At 36.0% G+C, this 25,108-nt stretch overlaps 1 protein-coding gene across 5 annotated transcripts in view; it reads left to right on the top strand.

Annotated features, from left to right (window-relative positions):
- USP8 (ubiquitin specific peptidase 8) overlaps positions 1–25,108 on the top strand; it is a 53,108-nt gene that overhangs the window by 11,095 nt on the left and 16,905 nt on the right. For 4 of the 5 annotated variants that reach the window (XM_087821466.1, XM_016210150.2, XM_087821469.1 and 1 more), the window contains 9 exons: positions 2,338–2,506; positions 4,661–4,805; positions 11,817–11,902; positions 13,204–13,366; positions 14,935–14,977; positions 17,407–17,551; positions 21,340–21,502; positions 23,680–23,824; positions 24,345–24,568. In XM_087821466.1, the coding sequence (XP_087677592.1) occupies positions 2,403–2,506; positions 4,661–4,805; positions 11,817–11,902; positions 13,204–13,366; positions 14,935–14,977; positions 17,407–17,551; positions 21,340–21,502; positions 23,680–23,824; positions 24,345–24,568 (1,218 nt within the window). In that variant the 5' untranslated portion in view covers positions 2,338–2,402. Of the gene's footprint in view, positions 1–2,337; positions 2,507–4,660; positions 4,806–11,816; positions 11,903–13,203; positions 13,367–14,934; positions 14,978–17,406; positions 17,552–21,339; positions 21,503–23,679; positions 23,825–24,344; positions 24,569–25,108 lie in introns of those variants that run through there. The other variant, XM_087821468.1, reaches the window with a different exon arrangement.

The raw sequence follows: 25,108 nt of genomic DNA, 5'->3' as shown, positions 1-25,108 counted from the left end.
ATATATAAAATCAGGCTCTTCTGATATTCCAAATATGTGTTTTTTAATCGGTGTTTAGCAAACATTTATTTTGTGTTTGCTTGTTTCACCTATAACTTTCTAATTTTTACATCTGTGTGGGTATTCTTTTCATATTTATATACAGTTGCTTATTTTTATTCATACTTGCATTGTTATACTCATAATTGCTTTCTTTAAAGATACGTTAAGTACATTATATAATTCTTTTATATTCTATAAAGCATGATAATAAAATGATCACCTGTGATCACCTGTCAGTGTACCACCCAACTTGAGAAATAAAACCTGCCTAGTACCACTTGTGTAGGCCTCTGATTATACTTCTGCCGCTTCAGAAATATAATTTTATATTTGTAATTTCCTGTTTCTCTTTATAGGCTTATGTCTTTTATATCCTTAAGCAATATATTGTTCGGTGTAGTTTGTTTTTGAACTTTATACATAAATGATGTCATGTAATATGTATTCCTTTTTTATTCAGCATTGGGAGGATAGGCAGGAGGTAAGGAGATTTTGGGAGTGGGAGGGTAGGGTGTTTTCTGGCTCAACTGTGTATCATGGGAGGTCAGGGACCATGTGTTATAAATTATATCTTTAACACATAGCATAGTGTTTGTTTGCAAGGTCAGATACTCATATGATGCTGTTGTCTCTAAAAGTATGAGGAAATCCAAGGGATCTCTATTATACTTTATTCTTAATAGATGCTCTTAGCTGTTTTGGTGATGAATTAGATATCTAGAAGGACATCTTTAACGTTAATTAATCCCTTTGGCAGTGATGGTGTGGTCCAGAGGCTTTCTCCTCTGTTATTTTAGATTTAGACACAACACAGCATGGCTGGCGCGTCTCAACGGTTGAGCATCAACCTACGATCCAGGAGATTGTGGTTCGATTCCCTGTCAGGGCACATACCGAGGTTTTGGGCTTGATCCCCAGTAGGGGGTGTGCAGGAGGCAGCCGATCATTGATTTTCTCATCATTGATGTCTCTGTTTCTCTCTCCCCCTCTCCCTTCCTCTCTCTGAAATCAACAGAGATATATTAAATAAAAAAAAAGATGCAGAATGGAGGGAAAGGTGTAGAAAATATATATGAGCTCATTGTTTTTAAACGCATAGATCTATACTAATTAAAGTGTTCGGTTAAACATGTTTATAGATACATAGAGCAAATATAAATGGAAAAAATTGAGAATTATAAAAATGTGACTTTCAGAAAGATACAGACAGCTAGGTTTGCTAAGTCAGTGGCACATGTTTAGAAGGGATGAGTATCAAGAAGTTAGAAAGTATTACTATTTAATATAAAATGTAGCTAAGAATCAAAGCAGATAGGGGTGCTTTTGGAGTCTCACATAGATGGACAGAAGCCTTTTCTCCCTTAAGTTGTACCTTACTCAGCTTTTTAGAATTAGGTGTTCATTGATGCCCACTCATTTAATAATAGTGAACTGATAGAATGAAGAGCATTAAGATGGTGGAAATAAGTAACAGAAAAAGAGTCGTAATCTTTAAATGTATTAATGTGGTTAATTATCCAAACTGTAATTAGTTCTTCACAGCTAAAGACCTTGTATACATTTAATTAAATTCCTGAAGTTTTTGTTTCATTATACGATCTTGCCAAGACTCCCCATTTGATGTGCTCCCCTGATCTACCCCATCTGCATGCATCCCTGCACATGTACATACGCACACACAACTTAATTCGTACATACCTAGCCTCTTGTTTTTATTTATTTTGTTTACTACCACCTCCATCTCCCTAGTTAGAATTTACCAAAGCAGATAAGGAAGTGAAGAATGTCATGAAACATCAAAGACCTTTACAGAGTAAACCAAAGTTCTTGGGTATATTGTACCAGAAAATATGTTCATATATCCTCAGCTCCAGATAAAGTGACCCTGCCCACCTATCACCTACCCCCCTTGCTTGTTTTCTTTTATAAATAGATATCAATGAGAAAGAGAAATATTTCTAAATTAAACTTCTGTTTTTGATGTATACATTAATGTAGATTTAACAGAAGAAAAATATAGAAGTCCTGTTTATTCTGTTAGTTCCTTTGACAGGAAAGATTCCTAATACTTAAAGTAAAACGATACAAACTAATTCATTTAGTAAATGGAAATTTGAAAATTAAATTGTTTATTGATACCCTGTATATCTTGAACTCCCAAAATAGATATATTCAAGATAATTTAAAATTAACTGCTAGCAAAGGATACAGGTTAGCAGTTTTAATTTTTTTAACTACTCATTTTAGTGTTAGTGAGGAAAACGAGTGGAATTATTTGTGTTCATTTTGTTTCAGAAAAGACCTACTTTTAATGAAGTACACCATCCATTGTGAAAGCGGAAAAGGAAGGATTACTCATCATGCCTGCCGTGGCTTCAGTTCCAAAGGAACTCTACCTCAGTTCTTCACTAAAAGACCTCAATAAGAAGACAGAAATTAAACCAGATAAAACAAGCATTAAGAAGTATGTATCCATTGCTGGTTTGACTAAGTCATATATTAACTTTTAGTTCATTTCTATGTTCTTAAATGAGGTAGGTGAGCAGTAAAGTTTGTTTAAACAGTGGCATCATCTCAGAAATAAAGTAAGGCCTCCTTAGAGAAGTGTTTAACTTTATCTTGGCAGAGTACATATATAATCTTCTAATATGCATATTATCTATTTTCTAGAAAATATACCAGATCCTAAGTTTAAGAGGTAAAGACTGTAAGGACTCTACAAAACTCATTCAGCCACGGTTAATATCTTTTCCTAAAATAGTATAAAAATACTTCATAATTTAAGATTTTTATCCTTGTGTATTTCACATATGAGATGGTCTTAGCATAGTCTTTCTTTGATAAAAGAGGAGATATATTTTTATCCAATATTCATCAAAGTATTAATTTGACGTGAACTTTTAAGCTAATGGTCTATTTTATATGATACAGAGTTGGAAAAAAGAGTTCCAGAAAGAAAGGTAGGCCCTGGCCGGGTAGCTCAGTTGATGAGTACATTGTCCCAGTACTCTAAGGTTGCAGGTTTGATCCCTGGTCAGGGCACATACAAGAATCAACCACTACCCTGGCTGGTTTTGCTCAGTGGTTGGAGCATTGGCCCGCACGGACTGGAGGGTTTGGGGTTCAATTCTGGTCAAGGGCACACGTATCTCGGCTGCAGGCTTGATCCCCTGCCCTGGTCAGGGTGCGTGTAGGAGGCAACCAATCAATGTGTCTCTCTCACATCAATGTTTCATTCTCCCTTCCACTTTCTCTGAAAAGCAATGGAAAAAATATCCTTGGGTGAGAGAAAAGAAAAAAAAAAAAGAATCAACCACTGAATGCATAAATAAGTGGATTAACACATTGATGTCTCTCCCTCCCTGTCACTTTCTCCCTCTCTCCCCTTCCTCTCTGTCTCTCTCGCCCCCCTTCCTCTCTCTCCCCCCCTCTTTAAAAAAAAAAATCAATTAAGAAAAAGAAAGAAAAGATGGGTCTAGTCAGCAATAAACCAGACTTGGGCAAGCAGATTTTAGAAATCTGGAAAATATGTGTTCCATGGCTGGAGATAAATAGGAGGCTCTAAAAAATGACTCGTATGATCCCAAATGAACTTACTCCTGAACATTTCTAGAGAATCTCCTTACTCTCTTTGGTTTGATTTACCTCTGTACTAGGACTATGATGCCACATGAGGCAGAGCACACACACTGACTGAAATGGTCCTTGTATAGGACCATCTTTGGTCCTAAATACCATTTTGTCCCTGTTCCTTTTGTGGTGGTCTATTCCTTGGCCTGACCACCTTTATCATTAATCCATGCCTCAATCTTGGATGCACTGCTTTCTATAAATAAGTTATTGATAAAGCATATTGTATATAGGCATTAATTGGCACTATAACTTGGTTGCCAAAACTTTAGTCCTCAGTAAATAAATTCCTCTTGCAGAAACACCTGTTTTATTTATTTGCTTTCTAAAGACTTAAACCAGGAAAATGTCCTTAGAATTAATGCCACGGAATCTCAAGTTATTTTACTGAAATGGAATTGTAAGGTGACATAATTTTGGACTTTAAGTCTCTTTTTCTTCCAGGACCAGTAAATCAGGGTGTAGTTCAGCCATTTTGTAGAAAACCATAACCAAATAAAAAGATTGAACTCATGTCCCCTTTCCTTTCCTTAATTTCTTGGATTTTCAAGTGGAAGGAATTTTACATAATGGTTAGAAAGGAGTGAGGAGAATGGAAGATACTCATTTTAACATTAAAATAATAAAGATTTTAGCTTCCCTACTTCAATACAAATGGTACATTCTTTAATTATAGAGTATGGCTATTATGTGGCTGTCTGAGGACCACTTGCCTCAGGATTATCTGTTGTAGCAGATCTTTTAAAACTGGACTCAGAATGCATTTTGAACAGTTTGTGTTATATAAACAACTGTTATGAAACAGAAGTATTTACTTGTAGCATAAGGGGAATTTTCAGATTGCATCGAAACTTACATCTAATTTTGTGTCAATTCTGAAATAGTGCAGCCTAAATTCTGAAATTTATTGTATTGAGATTCTCTGTGGACTTTATGTATGACTTTTTTCCCAGATGTCAAATGTTGTTGTTTTTTCTCTAATTTTAAGTTATGTACAGAGTGCCCTGAAGATCTTCAAGACAGCAGAAGAAAGCAGATTAGATCGTGATGAGGAAAGGGCCTACGTACTGTACATGAAATATGTGACAGTTTATAATCTTATTAAAAAAAAGCCTGATTTCAAGCAACAGCAGGTACCTTTTATTTCTGCATTTTTATTTGCCAAGTTATTTTTGCACAATGGAGTTATTTCCTCTAAAAGTTTTAACTGTACTGAAATTTAGGTAACATTATTAGCATCAAGCTCAAACTCCTATGAAGACAGAAAAAGCAAACTGAAGATTTTGTTTCATTATTTGCAAACATCTGTGTACATATGTGGATACACACACACACTATATACACATTCTTAATTTGCCTTGGACTAGTACAAGTTTATAGGAACATACAGACTCATAGTCAGTTTTCTGTTATGATAATTGCCAGATCAAATAGAACTATTCCATTTACTCATGCATTGAATAAGAAAATATGACTGAGATTGTACTTTCTCAAGATTTAAGGTTTAGTCACTTGTTTTAATGTGACACGTTTTAATATATCACTGACATTTCTCTATATTAAAGATCTCAGTTTGTAAAATTAATGCTGATTGCTTCCATTTTTATATATTATTTTGCTTTTAATCCTTTGAGCAGGTGCCTTTCTTCCACTCTGCCGAAGCCATGGACAGGGAGGGAGGAAAGGGAAGTGTGGTGTAAATCAAAAAAGAGAATGGATGACTAGATAAGTGTTGCTAGGGAAAATGGTTGCAGTTGAAATGCACCAGAAACAGGCAAAGAACATGGAGACTAAAGAAATGGGAAAAATTTTGTGTTGGTGGTTCCACCTTTACTTAGGAACTATCTTGCTATCAGACAATAAATAGTAGCAAAATACTGCCTATAGATTTCTTACCTGGTAGAGAAGCCATTCTTGAATTAATAATGAGATTTTTATTTTGTTCACTGGTGGTGGAGTTTCCTTTGCCTGGTTTAAATTCATTTATAGAAGTTAAAAAGAGTTCTTTTATTCATTGAAACAGCCTTATTTTTCTCCACAGTAGTGTGATTGATGTAATTTTTTTTGGTTGTTGGTTAAGGGATAACCTCATTGTTTTACTTAATGGTGTTAAATCATTGCTGGTGTTTCTTCCCAGTAAGGCTGTGCTAGTAGGAGTTGTGGAGTTTAGGGCTAGCTTGGGAAGGGTGGCCCCCTGTAGTTAGAGCTTCATCCTCCTGCCTGCCGGTGGCTGATTGGTCCTGCCCCTGGAACATTCTTGGTCATACCTAACTGCAGAGAGAGATGGAGGCCTGCCCAAATTTAAACAAGTTTTGCATGCTCTTTGGTGATTTTCATAGTATCTCTTAATGTGGAACTGCTTAAAAAGAAGTGTAAATATTTTTCAAAACTTTGCAGGTTTGGGTAATTGGTAGTTTTGGTGTTTGCTGTTTTGTCGTAGGGCCAGTTTTTTATGTACTTTTTAATTTTTTGCTAAATTTTTCCAAGTTGGTAGTTACATTTTTCCTTCTCTTTCTCTTTTTTTTGAATCTTCACCTGAGGATATTTTTTCCATTGCTTTTCAGAGAGAGTGAAAGGAAGAGAGAGAGAAAAACATCAGTGTGAGAGAGACACATCAGTTAGTTGCCTCCCACACGCACCCTGACCAGGGGCCAGAGATCGAGCCTGCAACTGAGGTATGTGTCCTCGGCCAGAATCGAACCCGGTACCCTTCAGTCTGTGGGCTGACGTCCCAACCACTGAGCCATACTGGCTAGGGCAGTAGTTACTTTTTTTCTTTGACAAGATTGGGAGTATTTTTGTGGATACTTTTTTATTTTTAAACCTGAGAAGGTTGGGAGTAAGTTATAATTGATGAGATTTTTTTCCATTTCCACAGACTATGGCATTTCCAAAGGGAGTATATAGTTGAAAGTGGCAGTTCAGGTTAGGAAGCCCCTGTTACTTCATATTCAGTTCCTGGTTTTCAATATAAAGACTATTTTCATTTGCTGTCTAGGGTACCACATCTGCTTCTGTCTTAGACCTGTTTGTGTTTTATTTTATTTAGCCCAACCTCTCCAATGTACTTCAAGTATATGAAATGTTAGATTTACTAACTAAATATTTTTTTTAATTAATTTTAGAGAGGGAGAAATTAATTTTGAGACCCGACTGGGGATCAAACCCATACCTAGGTATGTGCCCAGACCAGGAATTGAACCTGAGACCTTCCCATGCATGGGACGACACTCCAAAGAGCCACACTGGCCATTAACTAAATATTTTTTGGGCATTAACTAAATATTTTTTGGTTTTGACCTTTTAAAGCAGGTAGGGACAGAATGTGTTGTCAGCAGTCTTCAGAAACTTTATCTTTCACTCTTACTTTATACTAGGGAATATTTAAGATTTAGATAAAACTTGTTAATTTAGCAAGCTCACTAGTAGAGAACACATTACATTTATTGTTTACTCATTTAAAAATTAGTTTGTGGATAATTTTTTCAGGGCCATCTGAAAAGGGAGGAAGGCAAGTATATTGAAAATATTAGTATGGCAAAGTCTAGATAATATTAGAATGATATCTGTAAATCTCCGTGGCATTCTTGATAATTAGTCCTAAATATTATTGGTAAACCTTTTTGTTTGGGAAATCATGAGAGTTTCTTGAATCTGTATGTTTAAGAATAGGAAACTTTGGTTGGCCGGCGTGGCTCAGTAGTTGAGCACCCATGGACCTGGAGGTCACGGTTCAGTTCCTGGTCAGAACGCTTGCCCAGGTTTCAGGCTCAATCCCCAGTAGGAGGCATGCAGGAAGCAGCCAATCAGTGATTTCCTCTCATCATTGATGTTTCTATGTCTCTTCTTCTCCCTCCTCTCTCTGAAATCAATAAAGTAAAAACATTTTTTAAAAAATTAATTAAACAAGTCATGGTGGTTTTTGGTTTTACTTTGTAATTTGTTTTTATCAGAGAAACCTTATAGTAATGATTAGATTTTATTTTCTATTAAAAAATATTATATCAGCCTGGCCGGGTGACTCGGTTGGAATGTCATCCCATACCCCAAATGTTGCCAGTTCAATTACCAGTAAGGTCATGTACCTAGGTTGCAGGTTCAATCCCTGGTTGGGGCTCATACAAGAGGCAACCTATCTATGTTTCCCTGTCACATAGATGTTTCTCTGTAAAATCAATTTAAAAACATATCCTCGGATGAGGATTAAAAAAAAAAAGTATTAGTCACCAGGACATGTGGTAACTGAAGTAAGTATAGTTTCCACTGTAATTTTCAGTTGACACAATCAATATTGAACAACCGTATATGTTTATTGAAATTGCATAGTGAATGGCCCTCTTTATTTCGTCTTTAATCTAGAAGAATAAACTCAACCAAAACATGAGCTACTTTTAGGCTACATAGATATATGATAGCTGTTACCAACAGATTTTTTCCACCCAAAGCTTTTGGTGACTCTCTCTCTAAGCCAAAGATGCATATTTTTTACTTCTGTCCTCCCTCCCTCCCTCCCTCCCCTCCCTCCCCTCCCCTCTTTCCTTCCTTCCCTTTGCTTGCTTGCTTTTGATTACTGTATCATTTGTGAGGAACTGTGCTAGTAGGCTCTATCTGCAGTCATACTGACAAGTTGTGGCAAATTAGATCCAATAATTAGTTAGCTGAGTCTAACTGTACTACTATCATGTTGGACTAACCTTGATTTGAAAATATCTCTGATTGCAGGATGTAATGAGTGGTCTCTTACAGAAATGATTTTTTAAAGCTCATTATGCTTATTAGTAAATTGTATGCCAAAATTTTGTGGGTTTTTAAAAGGGAGGAAGGAGGAGAGACAGAGAGAGGGAGAGAGAGAGAGAGAGAAACATTGATAGGTTGCCTCTGACTGGAATTGAGCCCGCAACCTGGGTATGTGCCCTGACCAGTAATAGAACCTGCCACCTTTTGGCATATGGGTCAATGCTCTAACCAACTGAGTCACGGCAATTTTGTGTTTTTTTAAAGGTCAGTTATATTGTTGATCATTTCTTTTTTTTTAATTTATCTTTATTGTTGAAAGTATTACAGGTGTCCCATTTTCCCCCCCAATTGACCCCCTCCACCTTGCTCCCACCCCCTGCCCAGGCCTTCTCCCCGTCATTGTCTGTGTCCATGGGTTATGCATATATGCATATAACTTCTTTGGTTAATCTCTTCCCACCCTCCACCCCCCTACCCTCTTCCCTCTGAAATATGATCGTCTGTTACATGCGTCAGTGTCTCCAGATCTATTTAGTTCTTCAGATTCTTTTGTTCATTAGCTTCTTCTTAAAGAAGACCCTTCAACATTTCCTGTAGTGCTGGTGTGGTGGTGATGAACTCCTTTAGCTTTTCCTTGCCTGAGAAGCTCTTTATCTGACCTTCAATTCTAAATGATAGCTTTGCTGTGTAGAGTAATCTTGGTTGTAGTTCCATGTTTTTCATCACTTTGAATATTTCTTGCCACTCCCTTCTGGCCTGCAAGGTTTCTGTTGAGAATTCAGCTGACAGTCGTATGGGTGCTCCCTTGTAGGTAACTAACTGCTTTTCTCTTGCTGCTTTTAAGATTCTCTCTTTGTCTTTAACCTTTGGCATTTTAATGATGATGTGTCTTGCAGTGGGCCTCTTTGGGTTCCTCTTGTTTGGGACCCTCTGTGCTTCCTGGACTTGTAAGTCTATTTCTTTCCCCAGGTAGGGGAACTTTTCTGTCATTATTTTTTCAAATAGGTTTTCAATTTCTTGCTCTCTTTCCTCTCTTTTTGGCACCCCAATAATACGAATGTTGGGCCTCTTGAAGTTGTCCCACAGGCTCCTTATGCTGTCTTCATATTTCTGGATTCTTTTTTCTTTTTGCTCTTCTGGTTGGGTGTTTTTTGTTTCCTCATGTTCCAAATTGCTGATTTGATTCTCAGTGTCCTCTACTCTACTGTTGATTCCCTGTAAATTATTCTTCATTTCAGTTCATGTAGTCTTCATTTCAAATTGGTACTTTATTGTCATCGATTTTCTCAATTATTTTCATCATATTCTTACTAATATCCTTGAGCATCCTTATAACCATAATTCTGAACTCTGTATCTGTTAGCTTGCTTGGATCTATTTCATTTAGTCCCTTTTCTAGAGATTTTCTTCTGTTCATTCCTTTGTGACATGTTTCTTTGCCTCTGCATTTTGGCAGCTGCCTGGTATTTGTTTCTATATATTGGGTAGAGCTGCTATGTTTCCTGGAATTTGTAGAGTGGCTTTGTGTAGTAGGTGTCCTGTAGGGTCCAGTGACTCAGCCTCCCCAGTCACCTGAGCTGGGCCTTCTAGGTGCTCCCCTGTGTGGGCTGTGTGCACTGTCCTGTTGTAGTTGAGCCTTGGTTGCTGTTGGTTTCACTGGGAGGATCTGACCCTCAGACCGATCAGCTGTGAGAACCAGCTGCAACTACAGCCAAAGAACTGCTGTGCTGGAAACACCCCTATGGAGCAGGTTTTACTTCAGTGGGGCTTTGGTGTTCACCAAGTGCGCCTCGTGGATGTGGTAGGGTTGTAATCCATCGTGGCGGAGTCTGACCACCAGGTGCACTGTCTTTGGGGCCTCCTGGGAGGTGCAAAGTCAGCCTGTGCCAGTGCCTTGCCCAGGGCCACCCAGCATGAGCTACACAGCAAACCTTAGTTGGCTGCTACTTGTGCTGGGCTTGGAGGTGTCCAGGAGAGGCCAAGCTATGAGCCAATGCAGGCTGCCGCTAGTGCCAGGCTTGTGGCCACTTATCAAGCCGTATGGGGCCCTCTGCTGCTTGTTTGAGAGATTTTAGGAAAGTCCTAAGCATGAGGCTCGAGAGGCCACTTGCAGAGAAAAGCCCCTGGAAATAGCCTGGATGAGCTTGCAGGTGGGGAGGGGCCAAAGGTGTGAGTCGGGTGCTGGGGATTCAGATGTGGCGCCTGCCTGCTGGCTGTGTGTGGGGAGGACTCGCGGAAGGAGCATGGCCTCTACCAGCTCTTCTGGCCGGGAGAAAGCCGCCCCTCCACCTCTCGCCCGGATTTCAGGCAGGTTAGTTCCTCCCGGAGTGTCCCAGGTCCTTTCAGGCTGCTGCCCGGCGCTGGGCTCAGAGGGAGCGCATCTCAGTGAGACCCTGCGTGGGCCCTTTAAGAGGAGCTGCTGGGGCTCCCGTAGCCTCCGAGACCCTCAGCGACAGTCCCCGCTGGTTTCACAGCCTGGAGTTGTGGGGACGTCTTTTCCCAACCCTGGAGCCCTAGGCTGGGGGCCTGCTGTGGGGCTGGGACCCCTCACTCCTCCGGGAAACCCCCACCGCCGAGATTCCCTCCCAGGTTTAAACCGCAGCACCGTGTGTGGGCCCGCGGCTGCGTCTCTGTGATTCAGCCTGGATCCGCCCTCGTCTCCGCCCCTCCTCCCGGTCTCGATGCTTCTTCAGTTCCCTGGTTGTGGGGCTTCTGTTCAGCCAGATATCAGGAGGTTCTGAGTGATGGTGGTTCTGTATTTTAGTTGTAAGTTTGATTTGGTTGCGGGAGGCGGCGGGTGCAGCTGTTATCTACGCCGCCATCTTGTTTCTCTAATGGTTTATTTTCTATAGTTTGATTTTTAGTTATTCAAGGTTTCCTCAAATGTAAAACTTGTTTTATGTCTGAAGTGTTGGAAGGCAGGTAGCTATTGTATAAAAAAGATGGAAGCAAAACATCTCAGTTTAAAACAAAAGAAAACAAATCCCATGCTGTAGATTGACACACAATTTGTTTTACTGCTTCTGAGACTAGAGAAAAATAAAACTAGGTAACCTACTTACAATAGCAAAATATGCTCTTGAAAGCTTTTGCTTTTTGCCACTCATTTATAAACAAAAAAGAATAGTATTTACACTTCTTAAAAGGTGCCTTACAAATAAATAAAACTATCACCTACTGGAATTTTTTTTACCATACTAATGGTATGACAAGGTACATTTGAAACATTTAGAGAATAAGTTGCACATTTATGTAGGTTAAAAGTTAAAAAAATACTTTATTCAATCATAATAATGTTTTCATCTAAACTTTCCTGTTTTAAGTACTGTGATTTTAATGTTTTTAGCATTAGAACTGTGTACAGTAGCTAGTACTAACAGTATAAGATGGTTTTCCTATAATTTCAGGACTATGTTCATTCAATGCTTGGACCTGCAAACATCAAAAAAGCTATCGAAGAAGCTGAAAGACTTTCTGAAAGCCTTAAACTCAGGTACAGACATTATTATTTTCAAATCTTTAAAAGAATGTAAATTTAGAAGATAAAAAGAATAGTATGTATCATTTGTCTGTTTATGTTGATCATGCTTATAAATCCCAATTCCTAAAAATAAGTCCTGTGTTAATGGGACACAAAAGTTAAAATCTTTTGCTGTATAACTTATGTTCATGTATTACCATTAATATTCTTTGCTGAAGTTTTTAAAATGCTTAGAATGATAGATTATTAAGGTAAGCATTGGTGTAGTAGTTTAGAGCTCAGGTCCCATTTTTTTTCTAAGTTTTTAACAGGATCTTCAGAAAAATACAATTCTTCCCATGCTCCATGTTGTAATGTGCTACCGGACACTGGTCTTATGGGAATAAATTATTTACTATAGTTTTTATTTGTCTGGTTTCAGAAGTTATACATGTTTTTAAAAAAGTCTAATTCTGGTATTTGCCATGACTGGTTTACCAGACTTATAATGAAAAATAAAAAATAGTATGTTTCATTTTTACTCATTCCTTAAATAACAAAATAAAAAGGGAACTATTTTTAGTTCGGTGTTTTTTCTTAATGGTTTTCATACTTGGATCAATTAACTGTTATAGTTACATATATCATAACCTTTACTTAAAAATTATCTTTTTTAACTACTATATTCCGAACTTCATCCTTTCTAGAAATTACTAATCTTGGGTCTAGAATATGTTAAGGTGGATGATATCATTTAGAATCACTATTCTCTTTCTCCTTTACACAGTTAAGTAGAATAGAATTTCTCCTAATCTTTGGATTGCCCATCATTATTAACTGACTTCTTTTGGGTTTACCTAGATTTTCCCTAATCATACTATTACAGTAATCATGTTATTTTTATATCCTCTTTTTTGGGGCTTTAGGTCCTTTCACTTATTTGTTGTCTATACTTTTTTAATATTTTGAATCACTTTATAAGTGAATGAGGCTTATAGTTAATTTTAGGATTGTAATTCCTTTCAAAAGGAAATTGCAGCAGATTTGAATCATTAAAAGGTTGAGATTAGTGGGAGGGAAAGAGCAACAAAAGCATTAAACAATTTCAATTTGAGAGTATAGAGTTTCTTTTCAAGATTTTTGGGTGATTGGATATAAATCTAAAGAGGGCAGATTTATAAGTTGTGACTTGTAATGACCAAAGGTAGCATTGAATTTCATTTGGAGGGAGAAAGTACGTACCCAAGGCAGGGTACTAGTATCATGTAACTGGAACTCCTTTACTTTTCATAATCATTGCAATAAAAGACATCTTTACTTCTTTTTTCAACTAGATATGAAGAAGCTGAAGTTCGGAAAAAACTTGAAGAAAAGGACAGGCAGGAGGAAGAGCAACTGCAAAAACAGAAAAGACAGGAAGCGGGAAGAGGGGATGGTGGCACATCAGCTAAAAGTTCTTTGGAAAATGTATTGGATTCCAAAGACAAAACCCAAAAGGTATTTAAAATTTATTCTGTGAGGAAAAAAGACTCTTCTCAGATGATTTGCTTAAGAAGAATTGAGATATCACTACAACGTTCTTTTATGCAGTGAGGGTAAAATTTGATGTGTTTTTATCAGAAATTGAATCAAATATTCTAGCTTCAGTTGGTTCTGTTACAGGTTTTTGGTTTGTGGTTACCATGAGACTCATATTTAACAAACTGTTTTTATTGCAGTCTATTTTAAGGTGATGGTTGCTTACAGTTGCATTTTAAAAGCTCTTTTTAAAAACTGTTAATGAAGACTATTCATGAATATTGTAATATGGGAAAGAGATTGAACTCAGCAATGCTTAAACAAGATGTAGGTAGATTTTTAAATGCTAATTAGCTACTGGAAAAGTATTAAGAGTATGTTAGTGTGGGAGGTTCATCAATGTGAGAGGCCACCTGTGTTTATTGATTGTCAGTTATGGAAGTTAGGCTCCCACCCTCCCAGAGACTGGGAGGGTAGGGGCCCCACTTTTTTTTTTTTAATTTTTATTGTGGTAAATACACATAAAATTGAACACCGTAACCATTTTTTAAGTACACAGTTCAGTGGTATTGAGTACATTCACATTGTCGTGCAACAATCACCACCATCCATCTCCAGAACACCTTTTATCTTGCAAAACAAACTGTATCCATTAATCAGTAACTCCCCACACTCCTTCCCCCTTCCCCCTATTTCCTGGCATCCACCATTCTATTTTCTGTGCCTGCGCATTTGACTTACTCTAGGTACCTCATCTGAGTGGAATCATATACTATTTGGAAAGCCCTACATTCTTACTAACCCCCAATGTTTATGTTTTTGACATATTTTACACCTTTTGTGTGAGAGTGTGTGCATGTATCCCTTAATTATTATAGTTGCACATGATCTTACTACTTTGTCTTTTAACCTTCATATTAGCTTTATATGTGGTTGATCCCTACTTTTACTAAATGTTTGCCTTATCGAGTTTTTTTCTTTCTGATATTTTAAAATTTTTACTATTGGCCATTTCTTTTCCGCTTAAAGAAGTCTCTTTAACATTTCTTGTATTGCTGGTTTAATGGTGAACTCATTTTGTTTATGCTTGTCTTGGAAACTATCTCTCCTTCAATTTTGAATGATAAGCTTGCTGGGTAGATTATTTCTAGGATTTGATTATAGGTTTTCCCTTTTATCACTTAGAATATTTCATGCCAGGTAATAACCCAATTTTTACTTCGCTGTAAGAAATACTCTGTCATTAAATTAAACAATACATTTCTGTAACAATCTGTGCTTTTAATATATTTAGCCAATAACTGAAGAAAATTTTGATGAAATGTCAAATGATTCAGTTATGCTGCTAGTTATTTCACCTGTTAACTACTGCCAGAGCTACTTGGTAATGCCATTACTGTTCATCTGTATTTTTATAAATGCCAGTACCCTAAGCCCTTCATTTCCTAGCCTTTCAGTTTCAGTGAAGTATTAAAGTTGAACTTTTTGTTCCTCTGAAAATTTTTGTTTCTATTAAACTTGAAACTTTTTTTTTTTCTATGAAATAGATAAATGGTGAAAATAGTGAAAAAAATGAGACCACAGAGAAAGGTAAGTGTGTACAGAAAGAGGGAGTTCTTTTAGGTTATTACTCAGATCTTTTAATCAGAATTAGCTTCAGATTTTATACAGTGAGATTCTAACATTGCATCTCATCTGTATGTAAGCTATGTTATTTTTCCTAGCCTGTACAAATATACTGAAAATGTATCCTGAATTTATATATTGTGGGTTATATTTATGATAGGTAATTGAAACTATCAAAACCACAGTTTGTATTTGTCATTGTTTTCTTTTCAAGGTAGTGTAGCATTAGTGGTTAAGAGCATGGACACACTCTAGTCATTTCTGCTCATTGGTTAGAGTCTGGCCTGCAAACTGAAGGGTCCCAGGTTCGATTCCAGCCAAGAGCATGTACCTCAGTTGCAGGCTCGATCTCTGGCCCCGGTGGTACAAGTACAGGAGGCAACTAAATGATGTGTGTCTCACATCGATGTGTCGTCCCCCCCACACACACACACACTTCCACTCTGTCTGAAAAGCAATGAAAAAAATATTCTCTGGTAAGGATTAAAAATAAAACAAGAGCATGGACTCTCAGAATTGAGACTGCCTGGGTTTGAACTTTGGCTCCTTATCTGAATTTCCATGTGACTCAAACATGTAATTAACCTCTTTAACTTAATTTCCCCTTTTTAAAGTGGGGATAATAATAGTACCTATTTTGTAGGATTATTGATGAGGATTGAATGAGTTAATACATGTGAAACTCATAGAATGCATAGTAAACTTTATATAAGTGTTAGCTATTACTACTTACGACTCTCAGTTGAAGACTTAATTATTTAAAAGTCTTCTTTACTTCCTTAAATAATCTAAACCAGTAATTTTGATATTATCCACAGGTGGTATGGATGTTCTAGTCACAAATATATGACCTAAAGAATAGGACTTAGTTAGTTGCCCTAAGTTTTCATCTCAGAAAAGGCTTAACTTAAATGTTAATTGTGTGTATCATTAAAATAAGTTATTTAAAATATTGCCATACAACAATAAAAAATAAACCTAGTTAAGGTACCTTCCTAAAAGCTATTACCAGTTCATTCTAAGATTTGTTTTTACCTGTATTTTCCTTTGTAGTTCATCCTGCTTTGATATTACCCTTCTCAGTGGTTTGTTCTCAACCTGTTTAGACTGTTTTATTGTCAAAATTATCTTGATGGTTAGAAAGGGAAGTAGGATGGTTATTAGCAGTTGGATTTCCCCCCCTCACCTGAGGATATGCTTTTTATTGATTTTAGAGAAAGGAGAAAAGAGAGAGAGAGAGAGACATAGATGTGAAAGAGATACATCAATTCCCTTCAGTGTGCACCCTGACCTGCAGTCGAACCCGCCACCTTTGGGTGTAAGGGATGACACTCCAATGAACTGGCCACACCAGCCAGGGCGCAACTGGATATTTTAGCTTAGGAGAGAATGTGACTACATTCTTCTCACAGCTCACTGCCAAAAAAATAGTTCTTGACATATTAAGCTCCCTTGTAAGGCTTTTTTTTTTCGTTTTAATGTTTTTATTGATTTCAGAGAGAGGAAAGAAGAGGGAGAGAGATAGAAATATCAATGATGAGAGAGAGTCATTGATCAGCTGCCTCCTGCACGCCCCCTACTGGGAATCGAGCCCTCAGCCTGGGCATGTGTCCTGACAGAATCGAACCTTGACCTCCTGGTTCATAGGTTGACACTTAACCAGAGCCATGCCAGCCAGGCACCTTGTAGTGCTTTTTGATCTTTTACTTTAGATGGTAGAAGCTGGAAGAGGAAAATAGTAACAGGGAATATTTACTTTGGCTAAAAATTAAAGAGTTAGATAGTAAATATTTTAGGCTTGGGGGGCCCTGTGGTCTTTGCTATTGTAGTGTGAAAGCAGCCATAGACAATATGTGAACAAATGAGTATAGCTGTGTTCCAGTAAAAACAGGTGGCTAGTAGAACACAAGTAAGTTTTTGGCTTGTTGCTCTGGGAATACTTGAAAATCTAAAATAGCCCCCATAAAACTCCATTAAAGAATTTAGACCCTTTCAAGAATTTTTGAGCCATAGATGTTTCTTCTGGTTTACTTTTTTTTTTAAGTGGCTTAATTGTTTAAAAGAGAATATATTTCTGAGATACACACATTAATTTCCTTTATTTTAAACTAGTAACAGAGTCAGCATCAGAAATAATTGTAAACTCAACAGCAAGTTTTAATATTTAAGTCTTTTAGACAGAACATTGAATTAGTTTCCTGATAAGTCAAAAACATGTTATATTTAATGTTAGTTTAAAAGGTAATAAATAGTGTGATGGAACAGCAAGTATGTGACACCCAGCACACTTTACTCTTCTAGAAAAAAACTATGCTTGTCTTGTGTTTAGTGATACCATAGCACAAAGAACTGGGTGTTACTTGTCATTAATATTATTTTTTCTTGATTCCAAGGATCAGTCACGGCAAAGGAACTATACACAATGATGATGGACGAAAACATCAGCTTGATTATAATGGATGCTCGAAGAATGCAGGATTATCAGGGTTCCCATATTTCAGATTCTCTCAGTGTTCCTGAAGAAGCCATCAGTCCAGGGTGGGTCATTGTGTATTGAGATAAAATGATAAACTGTGGATAGTAGTAAATATTACTAATTAGCATTCAATCTAAATGTGATATAATAGTGTTTTCTTTTCCCATTGACTTTTTCATTTTTTGCTCCTAATGGCACACCTTACCCTTTCTGAAGAGTACTGTAAAAGACATTCCAGTCAGGCTGTTTTCTCCTATCTGTGGCATTGGGAGTCTTAGAAGAGAAATGAAGCTGCCCTTGTGTGCTCTCTCCTCCCAGGTGTTTGTTGACTAATTTCTCATGCTATTATGTATGAGCTTTTGAAGCATATGTACCAAATGGAGTAAATTGTGAATTAATTGTTTTTTTTTTAATTTGAAATTTCCCATACTGTTATCTGTAGCAAAAGAGTACACAGATACTTTTTTGAAGAAGCAGCAGTATAACTAAGTGATTTAGAGAGAGTAAAGGCTCTACAGTAAGACTATAGTGAGATTACAAATGTCTTTTATTAGCTATAGTACTTCTGGGTAGAGACCTAACCTAGTAAGCCCATGTTTCCATCTGTAAAATGGAGGTAATAAAAGTCCCTATCTTAGAGGTTTTGAGAAGTTTAAATGAGAAATTTTATACACACACATTTAGCACAGTGGCTTACATTTGCAAAGACTAAATTTTTGTAACTAAAAAATATTTTCTTTTTTGATAAGAAGGCTTTTAATCTATAAAATTAAAGTTACATGCATTGATATATATTAGAAACTATCACAACAGTGACAGTTAGTCTAGATCCAGGGCTATTTTCACTATTTTGAGTGTTATATTTTTATATAACCTCTCTGGGTCTTAGTTTATGGAATTGGATTAGGTAAAATCTATGGTCCATTCCAGGACTAAATTAACATTAAGAAGATATATTTTTTCAGTTAGGTAAGAAAAAGCATGATATTTGGTACATTGCAGATGTTGTTAAATGTTTGACCTGAAGAACATCATGCATTGTAAATATGCTATCTATCTGTCTAATCTGTGTATCTATCTAGCTATTTATTTATCTGATTTTTTTTAATTGAATAGTTTAGCTTGATGATTTACTTCATAAAACTAGGTGTCTTCTGCCATTCCCTCTATCATTCCTCTACCCTGAACCATTAAACAGGTTAGTAAGTACACTATTTAAACATGAGATTTGAGTGCTTAGTCTAATCAAATAGGTGTGAATATATTCCCAGGATTTGCAAAGAGAAAGTTATAATTAATCTTTGGGTAGTCTACTCTGTACTAACAGAAAGTTGATGGTTTTTATTGACTTGTTTCCCAAAATCTGAGATTTGGACTACTGTGAAACTCAAGGTGAGTTTAGGTTGAAGATTAAAGAGCAATGAATTGTATACAAAGAAAAGTATTCCCTTTTAATTTCTGTTTCAGTCTTTCTAAGTTTGGTGCTAGCATTACTTTTTAATATTTGTTAATCTCTCTTTCTTACCAGAGAGCAGGCCTCAGAGCTTTCTGTAGGCAACAGTGTCTACAGCTACCTGATGGTGATTATTGTATTTTTTCATTGTCTATTTTTAAATGTTAAACAGTGTAGTATTCATACTGCTTATGTAAGTATTTAGCCCAGTGAATTTTCAGAAACAATGTGTTCATTTAGTTAGTATCTGGACCAAGAAACAACATTATCATCACTCCAGAAACCCCTCATATGCCACCTGTCAGTTACTACCCATATCCCCATCTGCCCAGGAAACAACCAACTTCTAATAGATTCATTTTTTTTCTGTTTTGTAGTTTATATAAATGGAATCATACAATCTATAGTCTTTTATGTCAGGCTTTTGTACTCAACCTAATGTTTTTGAGAGTCATCTATATTATTGTGTGCAGTTGCAATATATTTATTCTTATTGCTGTATAGTGATGTATTGGGTGAATATAGCATAATTTATTGATCTATTTTTAGAATTATTTACTTTTAGGATTTTCTTTTATTGGATATGATGCTATTTTTACATGTATATAGGAATATACATTTTCCTGTTAAATTTCTTTAAGGACCACTTTCAATTAAATTAACTAATAATTAAAATATTAAATCATAGACAGGGTAAAGCAAAGTTGTAGCAGTGTGTGAAATGATACATGAAAGAGTGAACTTTGGGAAACACTGGTTGATACTGTTGTTTTGCAAAGTGTTTTCTGCAGAATACTAATCTTGAGTTTTTATATAAAGAGTGTTTAGTCAAGTATATCCCTGCAGTTAGAAATAGTCATTAAGAACATCACATTTCAATTTTTCTCATTCTTTGTTGACTAAGCATCCTTCTGATTTCAGTATATCAAGTAAGAATTATTATGAGGCAAAATTTTATATTCTTTTTTTCTTTATATTCTAATAGGTACAGTAAACATTATTATATACAGGATTTTTTTTTTAATCTAAACCCTTTAGTTTTACTTATGAATAAAAGTTTCATCAGTTCTGCCTCGCTTACTAGTATTATCAGTTAAATATTGAAATGCCTAGCTTCTTTGTTAGGAGTACTATTGGAGTTTCTTACCTGGAGGAGCAAATCTGTTTTACTCATTCAATTATTCAGCAGATATTTACTTAGCACTTACTGTGGGCTGGGTTACTCTGGTTCTCAGTACTGGAACTAATCCAGTTGAACAGACAAATCTTTGCTTCATGGAGCTTATATTTTATTAACAGGGAGACAAGGTAGGTGAGACAGTAAAACTTAAAATATATGTTTACTGTTGATAAGTGCTTTAGAGATGGGTGTGTCAAGCTTGTATGTTGGGGTGGGTGTTAAAATTTTATTCCAGGAAGGCTTCATGGAGAAGTTGCTAGTGAGCAGATCTTGAGGGGATGAAGGGAATGACTGATGGAGTTAACTGACCAAAGAGGGTTTTAGACAGAGGTTGACAGCTCCCATAGGTAGGAGCATACCAGAAGTTACAAGGAAGCCAGTGCCAGGAGTGGAGTGAAGGGGCTAAGTACTTTTAGCGATGAGGACATTGAGATAATAGGATTTGGAGGAGGGACCATGTGGCAGGCCCATTGTAAGGACTTCAGGAAGAACTTCAGCTTTTCTGTGAGGAAAAGAGGAAGTGAACAGCATGCCTTATTGTAGAGTTGATAATACCATACACACACAACAGAGCAGCAAAGAGTTTGGACATGAACCAAATTGCCTGAGTTTGAATTCTGGCTTCACTTTGCAGCTGTAACCTTGGGCAGTTTACTTAATCTCTTTGTGCCTCGGTTTCCCCATCTACAAAATGAGGATAACAATGCCTACTTTATAGTACTGTTGTGAGGAGTCAGTGAGATTCAGAACAAAGCAATTAAAATAGTACCTGTCACATAGTAAATGCTGTGTGTGTTTGTTAAGTAAATATTTGAATATTTGGTTAACTATTAACTATCTGTATCGGTATAAGAGAACTAAAATATAAATAATGTTACCTAGATGATCCCCCAGTTGTCTATACTTGGCTGAGAGAGATACTCAGATGGGCTCCTCTGTTTTCAGTTTTGGTCCCCTTTTTTGGTAAAGGGTCAGAATTGAGTCTGCTTCTTTTAGTCTCTAATACTAAAATATATTCCAATATTACGCATTTGTGATGTTAAATATTTTAGGGTATTTAATATCTTAATACACAGTCTGACCTTAGAAAGGAATCTATCTGTCTTAAAGTTTGCCGTGGTGTGATACAGACTGTAGGACAAAACTCGGTGTCTTATATTAGAATATAAGGACCTCTCCTCTACTTTTGCCCCAATACAAATGTTAATACATTTCAGAGTCACTGCTAGTTGGATTGAAGCAAACCTCCCAGATGACTCAAAAGACAAATGGAAGAAGAGGGGGAATGTGGATTATGTGGTACTTCTTGACTGGTTTAGTTCTACAAAAGATTTACAACTTGGAACAACTCTGCGGAGTCTGAAAGATGCACTTTTCAAGGTTAGCAAGTTTCCTTGTTGGTTTACGATAATTGCAAGCCGCCTCTGGTTGTTAGAAAGGTATGTTGACTAGTTTATCTTAAGGAAAAGAAGATCCATTATGCTTTGGTTTTAGATTTTTTTTTTAAATTTAGATTTAGAACACTAATTTTGAAATACCAAATAACAGTGAACTTTTCTATATAAAATAGAATATTAGAATTTTCAGAGATAGAAATTGTCTGAAAAAGGTGTTATTTTTTTGTTTTAAGAATTAGATTATGAAACAAAGACAAAGGAAGATAGTTACTAAGGAACAAAAGATTGATAGATTTAACTTCATAAAATAAAAACTTAGGTATGAAAAACTGTAAGAAGACAGAGACTAACAGAAAGATAACTGCAACAAATATAGTAGTGATTTTAGGCTGCCTAAAATCTGAAGTTTTTACAAATGAATAAGAAAATTACTTAAGATAAAATGGTAAAATAAGCAGTAGACACAGATAGAAATAAACAGAAGAGGAGATGTAAGTGATACAAACATAAAAATGGTCAGCTTTACTACTAATCAGAGAAGTGCAAATTGAAATAATGAATGACATTTTCACTGATCAAATGAACCAAGATAAAAATACTGTTTAATTCGTTAAATTATTAAATGATAGCACTGAGTGCTGGTGAGAATGTGGTAAGAATAAAACTCAGTCTGCTGGTAGGAGGGGTCAGTTGATGGAACCTTGCCTTCCAGGAGGGCATTCTTAAAAGCCTTGAAACAGTTCATGCTTTAAAATAGGGAATCTAGAAATATACCCAAAGATAGGTTGATATATGAAACTGCCAATATTTAACTAGTTTTGACCTACAAAAGGAGCAATTCCATAAAGTTTGACCTAAGATATTTGAAAATTTAGTGTATGATAAAAGTGACATAACAAATCAGTGAGGAAAAGATGGATTGAAATGAATAGTTTAGGGACAGCAGGCTAACCAGTAAGTAAAAGGAAGCGTATCTGTACCTTATATCTTAGACAACATTAGACTCCAGATGAGTCAAAAATAAATATGTTGATTGAAACAATGAACTATTAGGAAAAATAATTGGTAGGTATTTTTATTTTGTTGATCCTAAATCAAGATACCATTAAGGAAGGTCAATATAGCTGTGTTAAAAAAATCAAAGGAGGTAAAAATCAGATTTTTGTAACATATGACAAAGACCTATTTTCCTAAATATTCAGAGTACATTTGCTGTTTACTTAAGAAAATAGTCAATTCTAGAAAAATGGGCAAAGGATGAGATTAAATCATATAATATAAATGGCCAATAAATATGTTAAAAGATGTTCAGTTTCACTAATAAATGCTAACTAAAAGAAGATACCATTTATGCTCACCAGTTTGGAAAAATTGTAAAGATTTATAATGGGCATTCTCATACACTGTTGGTAAGTATATAAATTGGTATTGTCCTTTTGAAGGGCAATTTGGCATCATCTACCAAACTTGAAACCAATAGTTCTACTCCTAGAAATTATCCTACAAAAAGACAATTTTTTTTTAAGATCATTTCAAAGATTAGCAGTGTGTATTAAGATGTTCTTGTGCCTTGGCTCGGCAACTCCACTTCTGGGGATATTCCCTAATGGAGTTGATTGGATGTGTGCATGTATAAGGAAGGATTTTCAGTGTTTATCTCAACATTGTTTATAATCAAGTGGGAAAAATAATAGTAAGTGTTCAAATGATGGATTCAGTTTTGATGTGTGTGTTTTTGTGTGTACATGTGTTTATGAAATAGAATATTAGCTGGTCATTACAAATGATATGTAGCTCTTTATTAATAAAAGATAGTCGTAAGAGAAAAGCAGCATCATAAAAGCTTCATTGTTTTGTAATAATAAAGTGTAAAAAGTCTGTATCTTCGTAGAAAACTAAGAACTGTTAAGTGTTAATGTGGTATCTCTGAGCAGTGAGGTTATGGATGGTTCTTATTGCATATAGATTTATTTTTCTTCTAAGATCATTGATTTACTTGTGTGGTTTTAAAAACCTGGTCTACCCATTCATTTCATTTAATGTTGAATTTTTAATTCAGCGCTCATGTTTTTTATCATTTAGGTGAATCTTCAAGAGAGCAATTTTAAAATGTTGTGTTTTTAGCTACCATATTAAAAACACTATTTCCTTATTTTATAGTGGGAAAGTAAAACTGTCCTGCGCAATGAGCCTTTGGTTTTAGAAGGAGGCTATGAAAACTGGCTCCTTTGTTATCCCCAGTACACAACAAATGCTAAAGTCACTCCACCACCACGAGGCAAGAATGAAGAGGTGTCTATCTCATGTATGTATGTGAAAATTTTTGTTTACAGTTCCTTCAGTAAAATAAATTTTAATAATGTTCTCAAAGTAATGTTCTTGGTTGTGTGTGCTTTTGTTCTGTTAGGTAGCAACTTATTTTCGGGCATAAAACAAAATAGAAGATGTCCATAACCTGAAAGTTAATGTTTAATTCTTTTTTTTTTTAAAGAATAATTTATAGATTTTTAGAGAGAGAGAGAAAAACACTGATGTGAAAGGGTAACATCAATTGGCTGCCTCCTGCACGCACAATACCAGGGATCAAGCCCACAACCTGGGTATCTGCTCTTCACAGGGAATCGAACCAGCAACCTTCTGGTGCACCAGACAATGCCCAACCAACTGAGCCACACCGGCCAGGGCTAATGTTTAATTTTTTAAGACTGTTGTCACATCATTTAGTTTACATTTAACTATCAGATATAACGTGCATGAGCTATGTCAGTACTATTTATGGGGTTTGCTGTTCTTTCAATTTATTATTATTCTTTTGGGGATTTTAGTGGATTTTACTTATCCTTCACTGGAAGAACCAGTTCCTTCTAAACCTACTGCACAGATGCCACCTCCTCCTGTAGAAGTAGATGAAAATATAGAATTGATAAATGATCAAGATGAGAGAATGAGACCATTGACTTTCTCAACTCCAGTTGAACCAATTGCTACTTTTAAGTCTGATGTTTCACCCATAATTCATCCAGTGCCTATTGTAAAGAATTTTCCACAGGTATGTTCTTGATTTTCTTTTAACTTTATTGTCTTTTTTTTTTTTTTTTTAATAAATGTTGTTATTGATTTTAGAGAGAAAGGAGGAGAGAGAAACAATCTGTGTGAGAGGGTAACATTGATAGGCTGCCTCCTGCACACCCCTTACTGGGTGGGATCAAGCCCACAACCTGGCCATGTGCCCTGACTGAGAATCAAACCGGTGACCTCTTGGTGCACAGGACAGTACTCAGCCAACTGAGCTGCACTGGCCAGGGTTGTCTCTCTTCTTTTAGTATTACATTAAATATATAGAATAAAAATGAAGTTTTATACATAACCTTTAATATTTTAGAAAGAAAAATATCAATGAGAAGAATCTGTTTTGGTACCTTTTTTGCTATAAAATATTTTCATTATAGTTCAGTTCTGTTGTCATAGCAGCATTAAAATAGATAATTGGAAGGATTTTTAAACCCAGCTGGTGGGCCATTTACTACAGGCAATATTAATAAAAAATTATATTAATACTATAGTGAACTTGAACAATACTTTCAAGTTT

Source organism: Miniopterus natalensis, chromosome 1 (genome assembly GCF_054644295.1).
Source record: "Miniopterus natalensis isolate mMinNat1 chromosome 1, mMinNat1.hap1, whole genome shotgun sequence".
NCBI lineage: Eukaryota > Metazoa > Chordata > Mammalia > Chiroptera > Miniopteridae > Miniopterus > Miniopterus natalensis.
Note: the sequence above shows the minus strand (reverse complement) of the source record. Positions and strands in the feature narration are given on the sequence as shown.